The sequence below is a fragment of the Oryzias latipes genome, chromosome 15 (assembly GCF_053564925.1).
Source record: "Oryzias latipes strain Hd-rR chromosome 15, Olatipes_Hd-rR_3.1".
Taxonomy (NCBI): Eukaryota; Metazoa; Chordata; class Actinopteri; order Beloniformes; family Adrianichthyidae; genus Oryzias; species Oryzias latipes.
Genome location: NC_136251.1, coordinates 27,747,037 through 27,762,049, shown reverse-complemented (window position 1 = coordinate 27,762,049; position 15,013 = coordinate 27,747,037). Strand labels below are relative to the sequence as shown.

Below are 15,013 nucleotides of genomic sequence, written 5' to 3'. Positions count from 1 at the left end.
TTTGTTTTCCCTTAAGGAGGATTTCTTTGGAATCTGACATTTTCATGAATGCATCACATTTATGACCTTAAACACTGGGACTGTTTGTAAGAGTTTTTTTTTTCTTTTTTTATTGTTTATAGATTCTACTGTATTGTTATCTATAGTAAATCAAAAAAGCATGACAATGAAAAACTTTTACACACACACACACGAATCTTTGCTGCATATAATGTTGGTGTTATTATCATTGACTGTAAATGAGAACTGGACAGAGTGAGTGTGACGTCACCCAAAGGAAATGCTTTACTTCCAACTCCAATCAATTGAACTCTAAGTCGGTGTGAGTTAATGTTTCTATGGTAACCACTCTCACCATTTGGGAGTGGGCTTGTTGGAAGTCAACACTCCTACCACTTAAAAGCAGGCTCACCACTGAACCAAATTTGTCAATCAAATGTTTTATATATACTGTTATTGAGGCATCTGATTGGCCAGTTTAGATCTTAAACAGCTGGCACTACAGAAGAAAAGTCATTAAAAATAGGATTAGCAAGAAATGGTTAAAAAAAAAAGCTAACAAAGCAAAAACTTTTATTCTGCCAAATAGAATGACATAGTAACAGCTGTTAATTTCTCATTAGATGTTCATGGGATTTTGGCCTCTTGGAGCCAGCGGGTACTTCCTGTTTATAACTCCACGAGGGAGGGGTCACTCAGTCTAGTTCTCATATGCAGTCAATGGTCATTGGTCGACTGTAGACAGCTTGCTCTTGAAAAGGGCAATGGTACCATATGGCTGGCTTACCCAAGTCTTTTTGCCGGAGTACATAATTCTGCATTTAGAAAACATTCACAGCAATATAATTGCATCCCAGCCAGCTTCTTTTTAATAGTGTGGAACTGTTTAAATAAATAATGCTAATGGAACAGAAGCCTTTGAAGAATTGTCAGCAGCATTCACCAGTGGTCTTTTTGCTCATCAGTGATGTTTAGGCATAGTGCTGATAATTATCAAATGTGGACGTTTTTTTTAATCATAATCAAGGATAATATGCAATTCTCAATTGAAGATTCAATTTGCAATTTGATCATGCAATTTGAAAATGCATTTTTTAAATGACAATTCAATTTGCAATTCAGGCTTAGAATATAAAAATACATTTTGCAATTTAGAATTCAATATTAAAATGTACAATTCAGTTTAATAATTTCCAAAAAATGAAATTTTAATGAAAACAAAATCAATTCAATTTTAGGCAAACCATATATTAAAATCTTATGTTTTACTATTGTATAATCAATTGCAAAAATGCATTTTCAAAATGAAATATTTAGGAATAAATTGCAAAATGCATTTGTTGTTTGAATTATGTTATCAAAAACGCGTGACAATTTTAAATGCAATTGCTTTTGTTTGAATTTTTTTTTTTTTAATTTTCATATTGAATTGTATATTTTAATATTGAATTTTAAATTTAAAAATGTATTTTCATATTTCAAGCCTGAATTGCACATTGAATTGTCATTTAAAAATTTTTTTTTTCAAATTGCTAATTGAATTTTCAATTGTGAATTGCAAATTTATTTGAATTAGGACTCAAAAAATCTTCCATAATCAACATCTAAAGAAATGTCATATAGAACAGTAATGTCTTTTCATTTCTTTTTCTACAGACCTAACATAGAAAAGTTTGTCAGTAGTTTCATATTATCAGAAATAAGTAATTTTATAGTAAAAAGTATATCATTTCATAGATTTCCATATTTAGAATTTTGTAAAATATTGATTTTTATCAATAGTTAATGCAAGTTTAAGGTTATTGTTGTAAAAAGGTTTAGGTGAAATATGTCCAGTAGAACAAAACAAAAAATAAAAAATTGCTGTTTAATAGTTTTTCAAGTTCAGGAAGAACACCTTGGTTAAAAGGTTTTCTTGTGGAAGAACCAGAATTGATTTGTCCTGTTAAAACTAATCATGGTGCAGAAGTAGAGCGGTCGACCTCTGATTGGAAGATCTCAGGTTTGGATCCCCTCTGTGCACCTATTTGTCGAAGTGTCCTTGAGCATGACACTGAACCTCATGGCCCCTTTATAGGCTTTCGCAGGTGTTGGATAGCGGAGCTGCCATCAGTGTATGAATGGGTGAATAAAGTCAAGACAAGACAAGACAAAACAATAGAGAATGTGAATTTTTTTCTGCATGTCTTCACAGGAGTGAAAATAAGCCTACAAACAGAAATCTGGTGTAAACTGCAAAAAGATCGGGCTCCAGTGTTGAGCCCAGACTCACCAGGGGCAATGTAATGGCGCACTGACTGACTGCTGCTCTCAAATTCCATGGAAGCTCCTCAAGGTTCAGTTCGAACCCAGAGTGTGCCATGCTTAAAATGCTCAGCTCAGTGTGCAAATAGAGGCCACAGTGGCCTTTTTTTACATCAGGCTGCTGTACTGCTGTAGTAAATTATTTAGGGGGTAGTGAAATATTGATATGCTTAAAATTATCCCAAAAAAGTAAATCAGATATGCTCAACGTTGACTTCAATGTGAAAAAATACCTGAAACTGTACAGGACCTCCTCTCTTCCAACCCACTTTTACAATCAACAAAAGCAAGCACTTACAATGTTTTCTGAGAAAAGGTCCTATGCTGGTATATATATTTTTTGTAATACAGTTTAATTACTTAAAATCAATGAAATAGCTTCTTATTGTTTTTCCTTCCTCTTTACTACATTTTCAGGAAATCTTAAATACGAAGGTGTATCATAAGTTTTCTATTTGTCACATTACACTTGCTTATTCTTTCTCAGTCATTTCGTTTCTATAAAATTACCCTTTTAAACTCATGACTCCATACAGCAGACCTTCTAGATGTCTGCAGGAAAAATGGTATTTTAAGGATCATGCTTCATAACTAATCCATAAACCTCATCTGTATCTATGGCCGCCAGGCTCTTTTTTTGTTGCCATCACTACTAATCCACTGCAGGAATTGCAGTGATATCACTCATGTTTACTCCATCTGACTCAGATGATTATTCCTGCTCTTCCATTCGAGGTAACCCATTGGAGATGTTTCATAGGTCAACCAATCCCCACAGAGCCATTTGACAGGAATGGAAGACACCTTTGGGGACAGCGAACACCTGCATGTTTTGCTAATGAGGCCTTGCAGGAGATTCATTCTCTACAAAAAACTGTAATGCAGATCAATAGCACACATCGTGAGACGAAGACAAACACAGGTTGTTAGCCAAAAAGAGGATTTGAATTCATTACTTTCAACGGATAGTGCTGAGAACAAAGTAATTGAATTTTTAAGCTCAATTCATGTCAACAGAAAAGGCCATGATGTGCTCAATGTTTGTTTCAAATGTGATTGACCCCTTACCTTCACTGCAGTCCTTTCCTTGGAAGCCCGTGTGGGAGCAGTCGCACGTTGGTTCGTTGTCAATCAAACTGCAGATTCCTCCATTTTGGCACATGTTGGCTGTACCACAGATGTCCATTAAGACACCCTCACTGTTGATGATTGCACACTCCGTGTTGTTGACCGTCACATCCGTTATCCATCCAGCGAAGGGGGGTTCATCTTTGACGGCGGCCGATGTCAGACGCAGCGCCACAGAGCGTAGCTCCGGAGGTATTCCACCCACGAACAAATGGCTAAAAACAGTCATGTCACGCCTTTTTGACATGACCTCCACCCACTTTATCTCATTGTCCACCATCAGGGTGGTGTTCTTAAAGTTTCTCCTTATTGTCACAGTGTGCCATCGGCTATCGTTGACCGCCGTGTCAGATATGACGGTTGCAGGCTCAGCACAAAAAATAGAGAAACGGAGACTGAGTTTGCCGTTTCGAATGAGAAGTTCTAAAAAGTCACAAAATCCTTCATCGTCGAAATAAACTAGCAGCCCGTGGGAGCTTTTTGTCTTCATGTTGAAGCTCATTTCACTTTCACAACATGCATTCCACACTGGAAACCTCGCCCACTGTCCCTCAGCACCTGTAAACTCCAAACAAGTGCCTATTTCTGCCAAACAGCAAAGAAGCACCACAGCCAACATGATCTGAGCGCTATAAGCTTTTTTAACAACCATCCTGTACAGATACAATCTCGAAAAACTGTGGAAGTTACAGAGTCTGGATTTTCTTAAGACCTTTGACTGACTAAAAGCAATGTTGGGTTGACTGACTGCCTATGTGGAGAAACAGGTTTGAACAGGCACATGATAAGAGATTAAATATCATCACAGATCTGCACATTAGTGGTCTTAGCCAACATTTATGTTTTGGAACTGACACCATTACTTCATGCTCTCCAGCCCACTTTAAAAATCTCTCACTTTTCCCGCCAAAGCAATTTGAACTGTTCAGAGGTCTTCTCTGCCATGGCTGAGTTAGAAAAAATGCACAGATCCGGATATCCACTGGGCACACTTGTTATAATGAATGCAATTATGGGAGAGTTCTTTCTGATGCTGGTTAGTTTGTAGACCGTTTCACTGTAGTTGAAATGGCAGTTTTAATCTTGGTGTCCGTGCCAGGTCACTCGGAGCCTCGCTTTGGGCTTGGGCTTTTCACTTTGCTTCCTCAGTTGCAAAAGGGTAAAATGCCATGCTTGCTGATAAGCGAAAGAAAGGGTTTCAAGGCAATCCTCTGTGTCAATGCTTTCTGTGTAGAAAAAAAAAGAAAGATTGTAAGACAGCATTAGTACTTTCACTATACCCATTAACAAATCCACTCTGGCCAATGCTTCAATCAAAATCTGAATAAGCCTAATCCCATAAATTGAGCCATTTGGCCACTTACAGTCCTTTGTTATACTAGCTGTATGGTTAAACTGTGATCACATTGCAGGGACTTTCCAGAAAGCACTTGACAATCATATTTGTTGAGATAAGTAGAGGAGCACTCAACTTAAACAGTGGTTTAAATAATGATGGGTATGCTATAGTGTTGAAAAAAAGGGGGGAAAGGAAAGTAATAATAATAATAATAATAATAATAATAGTAATAATATAAAGGAAATAGTTTTTATTTATTTTATTTCCAAACCTAATATTAGGTATAAGATCTACAGCTATTTTATCAGGTCTGCCTTCAGCAGAGAAGCAAACGTGAAAAAAGTGCGTCATTTGATTCACAATGGTTGGTTTGTGCTGGACGAACCAGTCGCTCCTCCTCTGGGGTGAAATCAGACTCTAGAGCCTCACGTCTTCATTATTTTTCACTTGTTTGGACCACAAAATGCACTTTTCTCTTTCAAAATAAATGCTTTTATTTCAAAGAACGTATTTCAAATCCTTACTCTGAGTTTGCAAGTAAGACAAAGAGGAAGTGTTAATGATGTCAGTCGACTCGTAGAGATGAGCTTTAATAAGTAATGCATTTAACCCCAGGCTATTGGTGAAAACATGCAGAATATGCATGCAAAAATAACGGCATTTAAACTGGTATCATGTTTATCTATGAAATTATAATGGTCCTTCCTTCCGGCATAAAAGCACCTCTTCCTGGATTTTACCACCATCTCATCAATAATGTGCAAGATCTGAACATATCACAGCATGAGATGTAAAAACAGAGTAGAATCCAATTTTACAGCGACAGCTACAGCAACACTTCTGCACGCAACTAAATTCTTTAAAATAGCGTTCATTTTACCTTTGCGGATGCACCCACTTCCACGGGACCCCAGATAGTTGCAAACCAGAGACAAAAAAAAAGAAAGAAAGAAAAATGCAATTTTATACTACAAGCCTCGATCTAAGCTCCTTCTAATCAACACATTCCATATGTTCGGTCTGCTGCTTGTGCTTCCGATCTTCTTGCGAATCCCACACATCAAGGTATGCTTTCAAGTGAATCACAGTATCAGCCGAGACAAATGCGCAGAGAAAAAGGTCCACTTTCACTCTTACTCCACTTAAAAAAAAAAGAAAAAACCTCACAGGCTCGGTGGCAGAAAGAAAAAAATTACCTGAAATATGTTGCTCGTCCAAATGTATCTGAAAACAAACATAAATGCGGAGGAAACGAGACTGTCGGATGGAGTTAGCGGGAAGCGCACGGCGAAAATCCAGTTATCTTCGTGGAAGAGGAGGCGCAATCTGGTTTCCCTGTTGAGTTTATACAGTGACTGTGAGGAGCCACAGACAGCGCGCGGATCACGTGTCTCTCCGGGTTGTCTACCGGGGAGGGGCAGAATGCAGTACCTTGGACAGCGCCTTTCCCTTTATCAGCAGGCATCCACGAGAGATGATGGGACAGCAACTTTTGGAAAATAAGCTGCATTGATGTACGCACACACAGATATGGATGAAGCAGTGAGGGTGCAACATTAGAAAGTATTTTTTTTTTTTGCTCTTCAATACAATACATCCTTACAGTCATTAGTGAGACCAAATTAAAAATCAGAGCAAAGAACTGTCAGTTGTTGCTGGATTTAAGTATGATAGAGAGCTTTACCCCTCCTGTTCTGAGTCACCTTGGCCATTTTGAAATTTAAGAATCTAATAAATGTTTGTGAATGTGTATATATATATATATTCTCCATTTTGAAGCGTATCCTACTTATCTTACTTAGTGTAATCAATATATAAAATAAAATAAAGGTTACATTACTGTATTTGTAATTAAAATGGGAACAAACATTCTTAACAGGGTTAACAGATTATATAAATATCCAAAAATCAAATTTCCCACATATAATAGAAAAAAACATTTAAATAAATGGCCACAAAAGGTGTTCATGTAATAAAAAGTAACTTAAGCTCAGCTTTCTGCAAGTTTTTTTGTTGGAAGTGAAGCCAAAATTTTCCAAAGTATAAAATGTTGACAATGCTAATATAAGCATTCTAATATAACATACAATTTAAAATGAATAACCTCCAGAATATTTACTTTTTTTCTGCCCAGCAGGTTATTAGGTTAGGTTATTTATCATTCACAAGTCCAATACTACATCACTCTGTGGTTACAATTATATAGTCTATTATCCTTCAGCAACACTGAATGTACGTATTTTAGAGTTTATTTTGAAAAATTAGTCTTTTTTTCTAATGCAGGCTTATGTATTCTTTTAAGTAACTTGGGAGTATCATACTTCCTTTGTGCATACGGGGATGATGTTAACGGTTCTTAGTATCAGTAGGCTCCTGTAGCTGATTCTGTTAGGTAAAAGATGGAGTTCACCCTCTGCAATAATTTGGTCTATCAAATACTTCTATAAAAAAAAGAAGAAAGAAAAGAACAGGTGAAACAGGTGCCCTCATAGAGGGAAGTTAGAAGCACCACTTCTGCAGGTGTGCATGGTTCTAGACTGTGGGAGAAATCTAAAAATTCAAATGGAAATACAGTTTATAGAAGTTGCTACCTTTTCTTTAGCCAAATAAAAGAAAGGAGATAAAAAGGGACCTTTGCTTGACCTGGATTTAATATTATAGAGTTCAGGTAATTCAGACTGTACTGCCTTTAAAAATGTAACATCAATAACTGTTACTGAACTAGCTGTCATTGGTATCTATTTCAGTTTTGCTTGGGTTTTGTTTTTCAAAGTAAGCATACAAATATAAATAAAAACTGGTTACTCTGCACAACCCACTATGAGAAATGGAAAAGAAAGTATTTGCAAGTCATTTTAACAAGAATTCAATTCATATAATTTCTGTTTGTCAATACGATTCATAGTCAATTTTGGTTCATTTTGAACGATCCGATTCACTGGCCTAAAATCAATCCAGAACAGCTTTGTCCAAAAGTGTGACTCAGATATAGAAACAAGGGTACTGAACAGTGCAGGTGAAGTTTTCCAGATTCCTTGTATTTCTTGCAAAATAATCAAGTAAAAATGATATATGTGCACAAACACACAAGTAAACAAGAATTAATGGCAAATCCATTCACATTTTAGTTTCATTAAGTTCAAAATAATACAAAGGGAACATTATACCACATTGTATGGTCACATGTCTTTGCAAAATTCAAAGTGTTTCCACACATTGGACAGTAGTGGGCTGATCATTTTTGCTGTCATCACATGTGTGTTGTCTGCTGTGATGGCACTTGGCCGTATTTACGCTAATAAAGAAGAAAAAAGATCTCCCTGTCACTTGATCCAAATAAAATCCAATAAAATAGATTTATTTCACTTTAAAAAGACTTTATAATGCTGTAGGTAGATTCAATTAACAACTTGCCTCAGACAGATCAATCTGGTTATAGGAACATAAGTAACGCTACTTTTGCCAGATGGTAAGTAAACAATCCTTTGATCTCAGCCACAAACAAGACAAATGAGCAGATTTTAGACTTTCGAAGGAGTAAGAAAATAGCAAACTATTTCATTTCTGGCTGAAAAGGGACAAGGTGTTGCAGGATATCATAGAAACCCACATAATTATGTAAAAAACATGTGAGCAAGGGTCATCATCAATTCTGACGGAGAGAGACCTTTATGAAAGCTTTGATCAGTCATCTGTTGAGGATGTTTTTTAAAAGATCTTCATTCAGAACTAAGTCTATTTCTACATCTTTGATTCAAGGACTCATTGCATGAGGTCTTTGTGATGACTGTTTGTTTATATGATTCATCTTTTAAACTGCAATGTTGTAATTTCCAGTTGTGGATTAAAGAAAGTTTAATGGCGTTGACCCGAGCAGCACGGCTTGGCTAATGATCTTTAACACAGCCATGTCTAAAAGGAGCAATTACTCCACTGACAAATGCAGGAAGGATGCAATCTGTAACACAAACCATGCCCATTATAGTTACTTTAATGTACTCTGTATCCTGAAACTAATCAAGTGAATCACACACGATAAAGGTTTTGAAAGTTAAGGTTTGCTAATTATTTCTTTTTTTATTGAAAAAAAATATATTGTATTGAGTTTTACACTTTATAAGCTTGATGTTCACTGGCACGAGTGGACTCCTGTACATGTTTGTTGTTGCAGCATGGCTCAGCTGAAGGTTCTGGCAGTATCAAGTATGTTTAGAGTACCATCCATAAGATGCAGAATACTGTATTTTTTGGATAAGTCAGACCACATCCCAGGGCATAATTCTAGTTTATAAATAATGGTTTAAATATAGTTGCACCATTTAAGAGGCTGAGGTTAAAGAGAAACTGCTCACTGGAATAGCTTGAAGCTGTAGTCATGAATGGAAGAGACAAATGGGTGGGGATCTGAGTGATGACCTAGTGTAATAAATTAGTTCATCAAGTGTCCTTGCAGGGTGTCTGTGAACATCCTCAGTCTTCCATTTGATGTCGTCCCAGGATTCTGTTCTTCAGGGAAGTGGACGTTAAAAGGTTATTGAGATGTTTCGCTGCTCATCAGAGTCAATCATCCAAGTGGCCAATCTGTGTGTGGAGTAGAAAGCAGTGCCCTGAAATCCTTCCCTGGAACTGGCCCCTCACACTGGTAAAGATACTTAGATGACACATGAGTTTAAGAAAGAAACAGGAAGTAGAGGAATGTATTTGCCACATCAGTGCAGTGGACCAATACATCAGGTTCACTTAGGAAAACCCCAAGAACAATATTATACTATACTAAACCATACTAACAACTAGAGTGTGGTGTAAGAGCACCGCAGGGCAGCATCACCTGTATGTCACTAAGTGCATGTAACTTCCATTAGCCTTCAAAATACTTCATGAAGCACATACCACATGCACGACAATGGTACATTCCCATTTCCACCCCTTGGTGAAAGCCTCAAGAGAACTGCAAGACACACATGTGCTCCCCTTAAGATGCGACTCCATGGGCCTGGACAATCCATAATCCCACAACACCCATATGTGACGAAGACATAACTTTTCTTTGACATGACTCTAAACTCAGATCTGTAGAGAGAAAAAAAAGCTACATATACTGATCAGAATCTCATGTCTGAATCCTGCAACCTGCTTGACTATAAGACATACGAATGATCAGAAAAAGGAAACCACCCAGAAGAAAAAATACCAACAAAATCTGAAGGAGTAATAAAAAGACGATAACTCTGCCCCCCAGAACTGCAGGTACCCCAGCTGGATTTAGCCACCAAAAGAAGATGTTGCAGCGTGGAATCCAGGAAAGATGAGGAGAAGCAAGCAAAGCTGTCCTCCATTTTGTGTCAGAAAACTTGTCAGCACACTCGATATCCCTGTTTATTTAGACCCAGCAACACTCTGAGACAATAACTGATCCACCTCAAAGGGGAAAACACTGAGAGGGGAACAGAGCTTCCAGTGCATTTAGGAGGGCTCTCGGCTACAATGGGAAAAATAAATAATCTCTCCACAAAAACGGACAGCAGAGAAGAGTCACGACATCAGGCCACACTTGCACCTGAATGACAGTGAACTCTCCTCTGAAGACGATGAAGAGCTAATTATGAAAAGAAACAATATATGGTTTGAAAGAGGAATAAATCCAACGTAGAGAAACATTCTCTATTCCTATTTCCCATGCCCAATCCTGTTTTGACATCTTTCCCTAGGGGACTAGAGTCCCATTCACACCCACCACACACCAACAATAAACTACTGACAAGTGCCACCACCTCTGAGCCACACCAAGACCTTCACCAAGTCATAGGCCATCACTGGATCATTGTCAGTGCATTTACAAGCATGACAAATAGGTATTTATCTTTTTTTTTTACCATACACCTCTTTTTAAGCAGTCAGCACATAAATAACCTAAACTTTCCATCAGCTTTAGAACTGGAAAAGCTACTTGGATGAGCAGTGAAACATCTTCCAGATCATCCTTTAAAGTCCAGATCCTCTGAGGAGGTGTGTTCTGTGTCCTTGAATGGATCCGATAAACCTTTAAGAAAATAAAAACGTTCTCTGTAAGGGGAGAGAAAGCTGGGAAACCATATCTTATCGGATACAATGCTTCCATTAGCTCAGTTTACAAGATGAAAACCAAGATTTATCATAAGTAGAAAAAAAACATCATTTGAAATGAAATACTATTAGCATGACAAACACACACTCATAATGTGGCACCTAGTGAGGGCTCTTTGAAAGCTTGCAGCCTAAACTGGCGTTGCAGTTTTATTCTAAAGCTACTTCAAGAGGAAATTTATTTTCTTGCTGCATTCAGTTGAAAAAAATAAAAATAAATTATATATATATATATATATATATTTTATATTAATATATATGTGTGTGTGTTTGAAAAAATATAATTAAAAAAAAAAAAGAATAATATTGACTTGATTTAGGTTCTTTGGTCGGACAAATTATGTATGACTCTTTTCTGTCAGTCATCTAATTTAAAATGATTCCATCAGATCTGCTCTGCATTTTATATTGTATTTACAAGCTCCCCGTTTTTGTAAACTGCAGTGACATGCAGAGCAAACAACGGCAAAAACACACCTTTTTAAATAAAACAACATATATTCTCTTTGGATTGTGAGATATCTGCTGTGAATACAGTCATAAAAATGCAGAACGGAAATTATGTAACACAAGATGAAACCTTTTTTTTTTTTTTTTGTCAAGGCTTTCACTAAAAGAGTAGCTGAGCTGGTCTAAAGCACATCTTGTCCACAAGGCAAGCCGTGCACCAGAATTTTTATAGGCTCCTGTCAGGACCAATTGAGGTGCAATCAGTCTCTCAGTTCAGCTGAGAGAAGTCGCCTTATGTGTCTCATGTGATCAGGAATCTCACACAGCAGAGCTTCAGGACTGCAGTGTGAAGAGATTTTATCGTTGCCTCTCCAGGATGTTTGATTTATACCTTTTTAATTTCAAAAATCAAGACATGTAGGTTTAGTTGCTGAAATGCTGTACTGAAATACTATTTCTTCAGAACTGTTCAAATCAATAAATCAAAAATCTTTTTTGGTATTGATCTTCACAACATCAACTGACTGAATTAAAGTGCTTTTTCATATTAATCGATGTCTAAAAACACTACAAATGCAAACTACAGAACAAGAGGATTGTAAAACAACATAAATAAATTAAACAAATAAGAACAAAGAATTGTTGTAATTTTAATATAGTAAAAGCCAGTTTATTTACGCTGGGTCTTGTATTTTCACTGAAAACAAGGATTTAAAAAATGTGTACTCAATGATAAATTTATATACTTTTCTGTGTTCCAAAGGTTTAAAATTACATTAAGAAAAAGACACTTCTACAGCTTATTGGCTGTTTTGCTGTGAATAATATAAAGCAGACAAGATGATTACTTAACATTAAAGTTTTTCTGATTATTTTGTTTAACTGAGAATAATTCTAGACATTGAATACATGAAATACTGATTTTTTTTTTTTCCCCAGCCACAAGCTAGATTGCTGACAAATTGGTTTCCAAACATCTCATTGTCCAACTACTGATGATGGTCCCTCATTTATCACAGGGATTACGTTCTAAAAATAACCCGCAATAGGTCTAATGCACAAAATAGGATAACAAATGTTTTAACTCATCGTCAAACACTTTATTTACATTTTTCATACAGACACAAACATTTTCACACTTATCTCACTCTTTTCAACTCTCCAAGTTCAAACCTTCGCTGCAAAATATATCCAGTTTTATAGAATGAAAACAAAAATCTGATGTGATTGAAGATTTATGTAGTGTTGACAAACTGCAGCAGTCATGTCACAGAGGGGATTGATTCATAAGGTCTCCATCCAATCAGGATGCAGAACACTGAGGACTGTTTAAATTAAAAAAATTGAACTGGAACTGCGAGAACGGTTAAGGTGAGCCATGATTTAGGAAGGTAACACTGTATATAGCGCAGCTTACATTCTGATTTTATTATTCTTGCTTTCGCTTTGGCATCACAGTTTGTTTCTTTTGCAAAAATCGATCAGAGAATGGTCCAATTTCTTTAACTTTTTCATTCAAAACCAGGGGGAAATTTTTTTCTGTTATTATTATTTTTGATAACTCTCATTTTTAACTCAAGAATGTGAACTCTTCATCTACTTCCTGTTTCTGTTGAGTGCCTCTTTACCACATTTATTTAACAAAGTTAATCAAATCCACTGTTATTTAACATATATTTTTTACCAGGTCATAGTTTGCTTTGCAGCTAGTTTCAGCCTCATCTTTATGTCTACTACCTGCCAGTCCAAGTTTAAACTCTCTACTAATTTGAACCTGTAAAGGTTCTGTGGTTCTGTTTGGTTTTTGAGGTTTTTGGTCATCTTCTGAGTTGTCCTCAGTCGCACTGGTTCCAGGTTCATCATGACCCACAGCTGTCATCATTTTAGTTACTAGTAATTGTCCTCAGCTCATTGGAGTGTGTGGTTTTCAGTTCATTTTTATCAGGTCAACTGCTCTGTTGTGTCACCTTTTTGTTGCTCCGTGGGTTTTGTCTTTTTCAGTTTGTTTTATGAAATGTTTTACGATCATTTAACCAGGAAGTTTATTTTTCTCTATGTCACCATGCCTGTTCTCCTGCATTTTGGAGTTTCCACCACCAGTTTCTGACAGAACTCTGTGACTCTTGTCTGAGTGAGGCTTACATGGGTTATGAGTTATCCCTGGGGTAAATTCTGAATTTCTCTACCTCATAGGATAGATTGCATGTTGATGGCCCTTTCTGATCATCCGGACCTGGATATATGTTAGAAACCTTGGAATTTACAAGGAAAGAGACAGGGAGTAACACAAATGGTGAGAGCACACATTTTCCCAGCATGCATATGCAGTCAACATCAAGAGCTGAGGTGCTAAGCCTCCATTCTCCATTCCTTGCTCTGTTTTCCTCAGAAGCTATCTCTAAAAGAGAAGGTTTCTAATTAACTTAAAATAAATGTATTTGTTTAAATAGTAAGCACTTTAAATGTTAAAACTGCAACACTTTTAGTAGCAATTAATCCAGAAAGCACTGTTTTTGACTTTGCTTTTTACACACATGCATGTCATTTAGGATAGAACCATCTGCCTGATAACTACATTTATATAAAATAGTATGATACTTATAGCAGTTGGAGTTATTGAGACAATTTTTCACATCCTACTTCACTTTGTGTAACTTACCTGCATCTTTGCAGTGGCTGCACTATTTCTTGGCATTTAAAGTAAGGACAAATCTTCCCTGCTGCAGTAAAAAGACTACAGATTTGCTTGAACTCTAATCATTTTTACCTTGTTTTAATTCTGGATCAGTCATATTAGAGTTTCCCTTTATTTTAGATCCACTAAAGCAAAATACAGGAACACTAAAATTGGATCGGCAAGTCTATTTGGGAGTGTGGAGCAGAAGACAGAGGCATGCCACATGAGAAACAGTAAAAAGGTCCTTTTTTATAAATTAGGTCATCAACATGAACCATATTTGAGGTGTTTTTGCCCTCTTCTGTAGTTTATTTTTTTAACTGAATAAATCCCAAAGAGTTTAATGTAAAAAAAAAGGGTAAACCTAAAGACTACGTTTTTAGAAAATATTTTTTTTACATCAACTGTAAACAGTTGCAACGAGGAAACAATACATTTTTATGGTTTTAAACCATTAACAACCTGGGACCACTTTTTCCTCCGATTGAAATCTTTTGTTTCCCCTAAATTAACATTGATTTAATTTAGAAAGCTGTGTCATTGCAGCTATTGGATTATAGGAAAGGAAAAGGGACCCTGAAAGTCTGAATTTCATTTCAGAGGAATTAATGAAACATAAGAGTCTGGTCTGCAAGAGCTGGTCACAAGCACAGCTTGAAAGTCTTTTCTGATTGTATCGATTCATACATAATGGCCCTGAGGATGCATGAGAAAAGCATTACCATTTGATTTAAACCTAGATTTCAAAGCCTGACCAAAGAGCTCAAAAACCATTTGCTTCAACCATTATTGACGTAAAATCCAGCTGTTATTAAGTAAAATGTTTTTTTGATCATTGCCATATCACTCTGCTAAAACGGTTGGATATATCCATTTTCTTGGAAAAATGACAATGTCAACAAAATAACTTGCTTAAAAATTTGAAAAGTCAACTTTCTGTTAAATTTAAAGTTACATTTCTTTGCAGAAGGCCCAAAAAATATCTATATACT

At 36.4% G+C, this 15,013-nt stretch overlaps 2 protein-coding genes across 49 annotated transcripts in view; one reads left to right on the top strand and one right to left on the bottom strand.

The window, feature by feature from the left end:
- Window positions 1-6,188, bottom strand: part of LOC101159771 (neurexin-1a) — a 310,837-nt gene extending 304,649 nt beyond the window's left edge. For 33 of the 46 annotated variants that reach the window (XM_078932241.1, XM_078932250.1, XM_078932228.1 and 30 more), the window contains exons 1-2: window positions 5,652-6,139; window positions 3,373-4,658 (exon numbers count right to left, since the gene is read on the bottom strand). In XM_078932241.1, coding sequence (XP_078788367.1) covers window positions 3,373-4,084 — 712 coding nt within the window. In that variant the 5' untranslated portion in view covers window positions 4,085-4,658; window positions 5,652-6,139. Of the gene's footprint in view, window positions 1-3,372; window positions 4,659-5,651 lie in introns of all 46 variants that reach the window. The other 13 variants (XM_078932242.1, XM_078932229.1, XM_078932238.1 and 10 more) reach the window with 2 other exon arrangements.
- LOC144984183 (uncharacterized) overlaps window positions 1-15,013 on the top strand; it is a 49,340-nt gene that overhangs the window by 16,612 nt on the left and 17,715 nt on the right. The window lies entirely within an intron of this gene.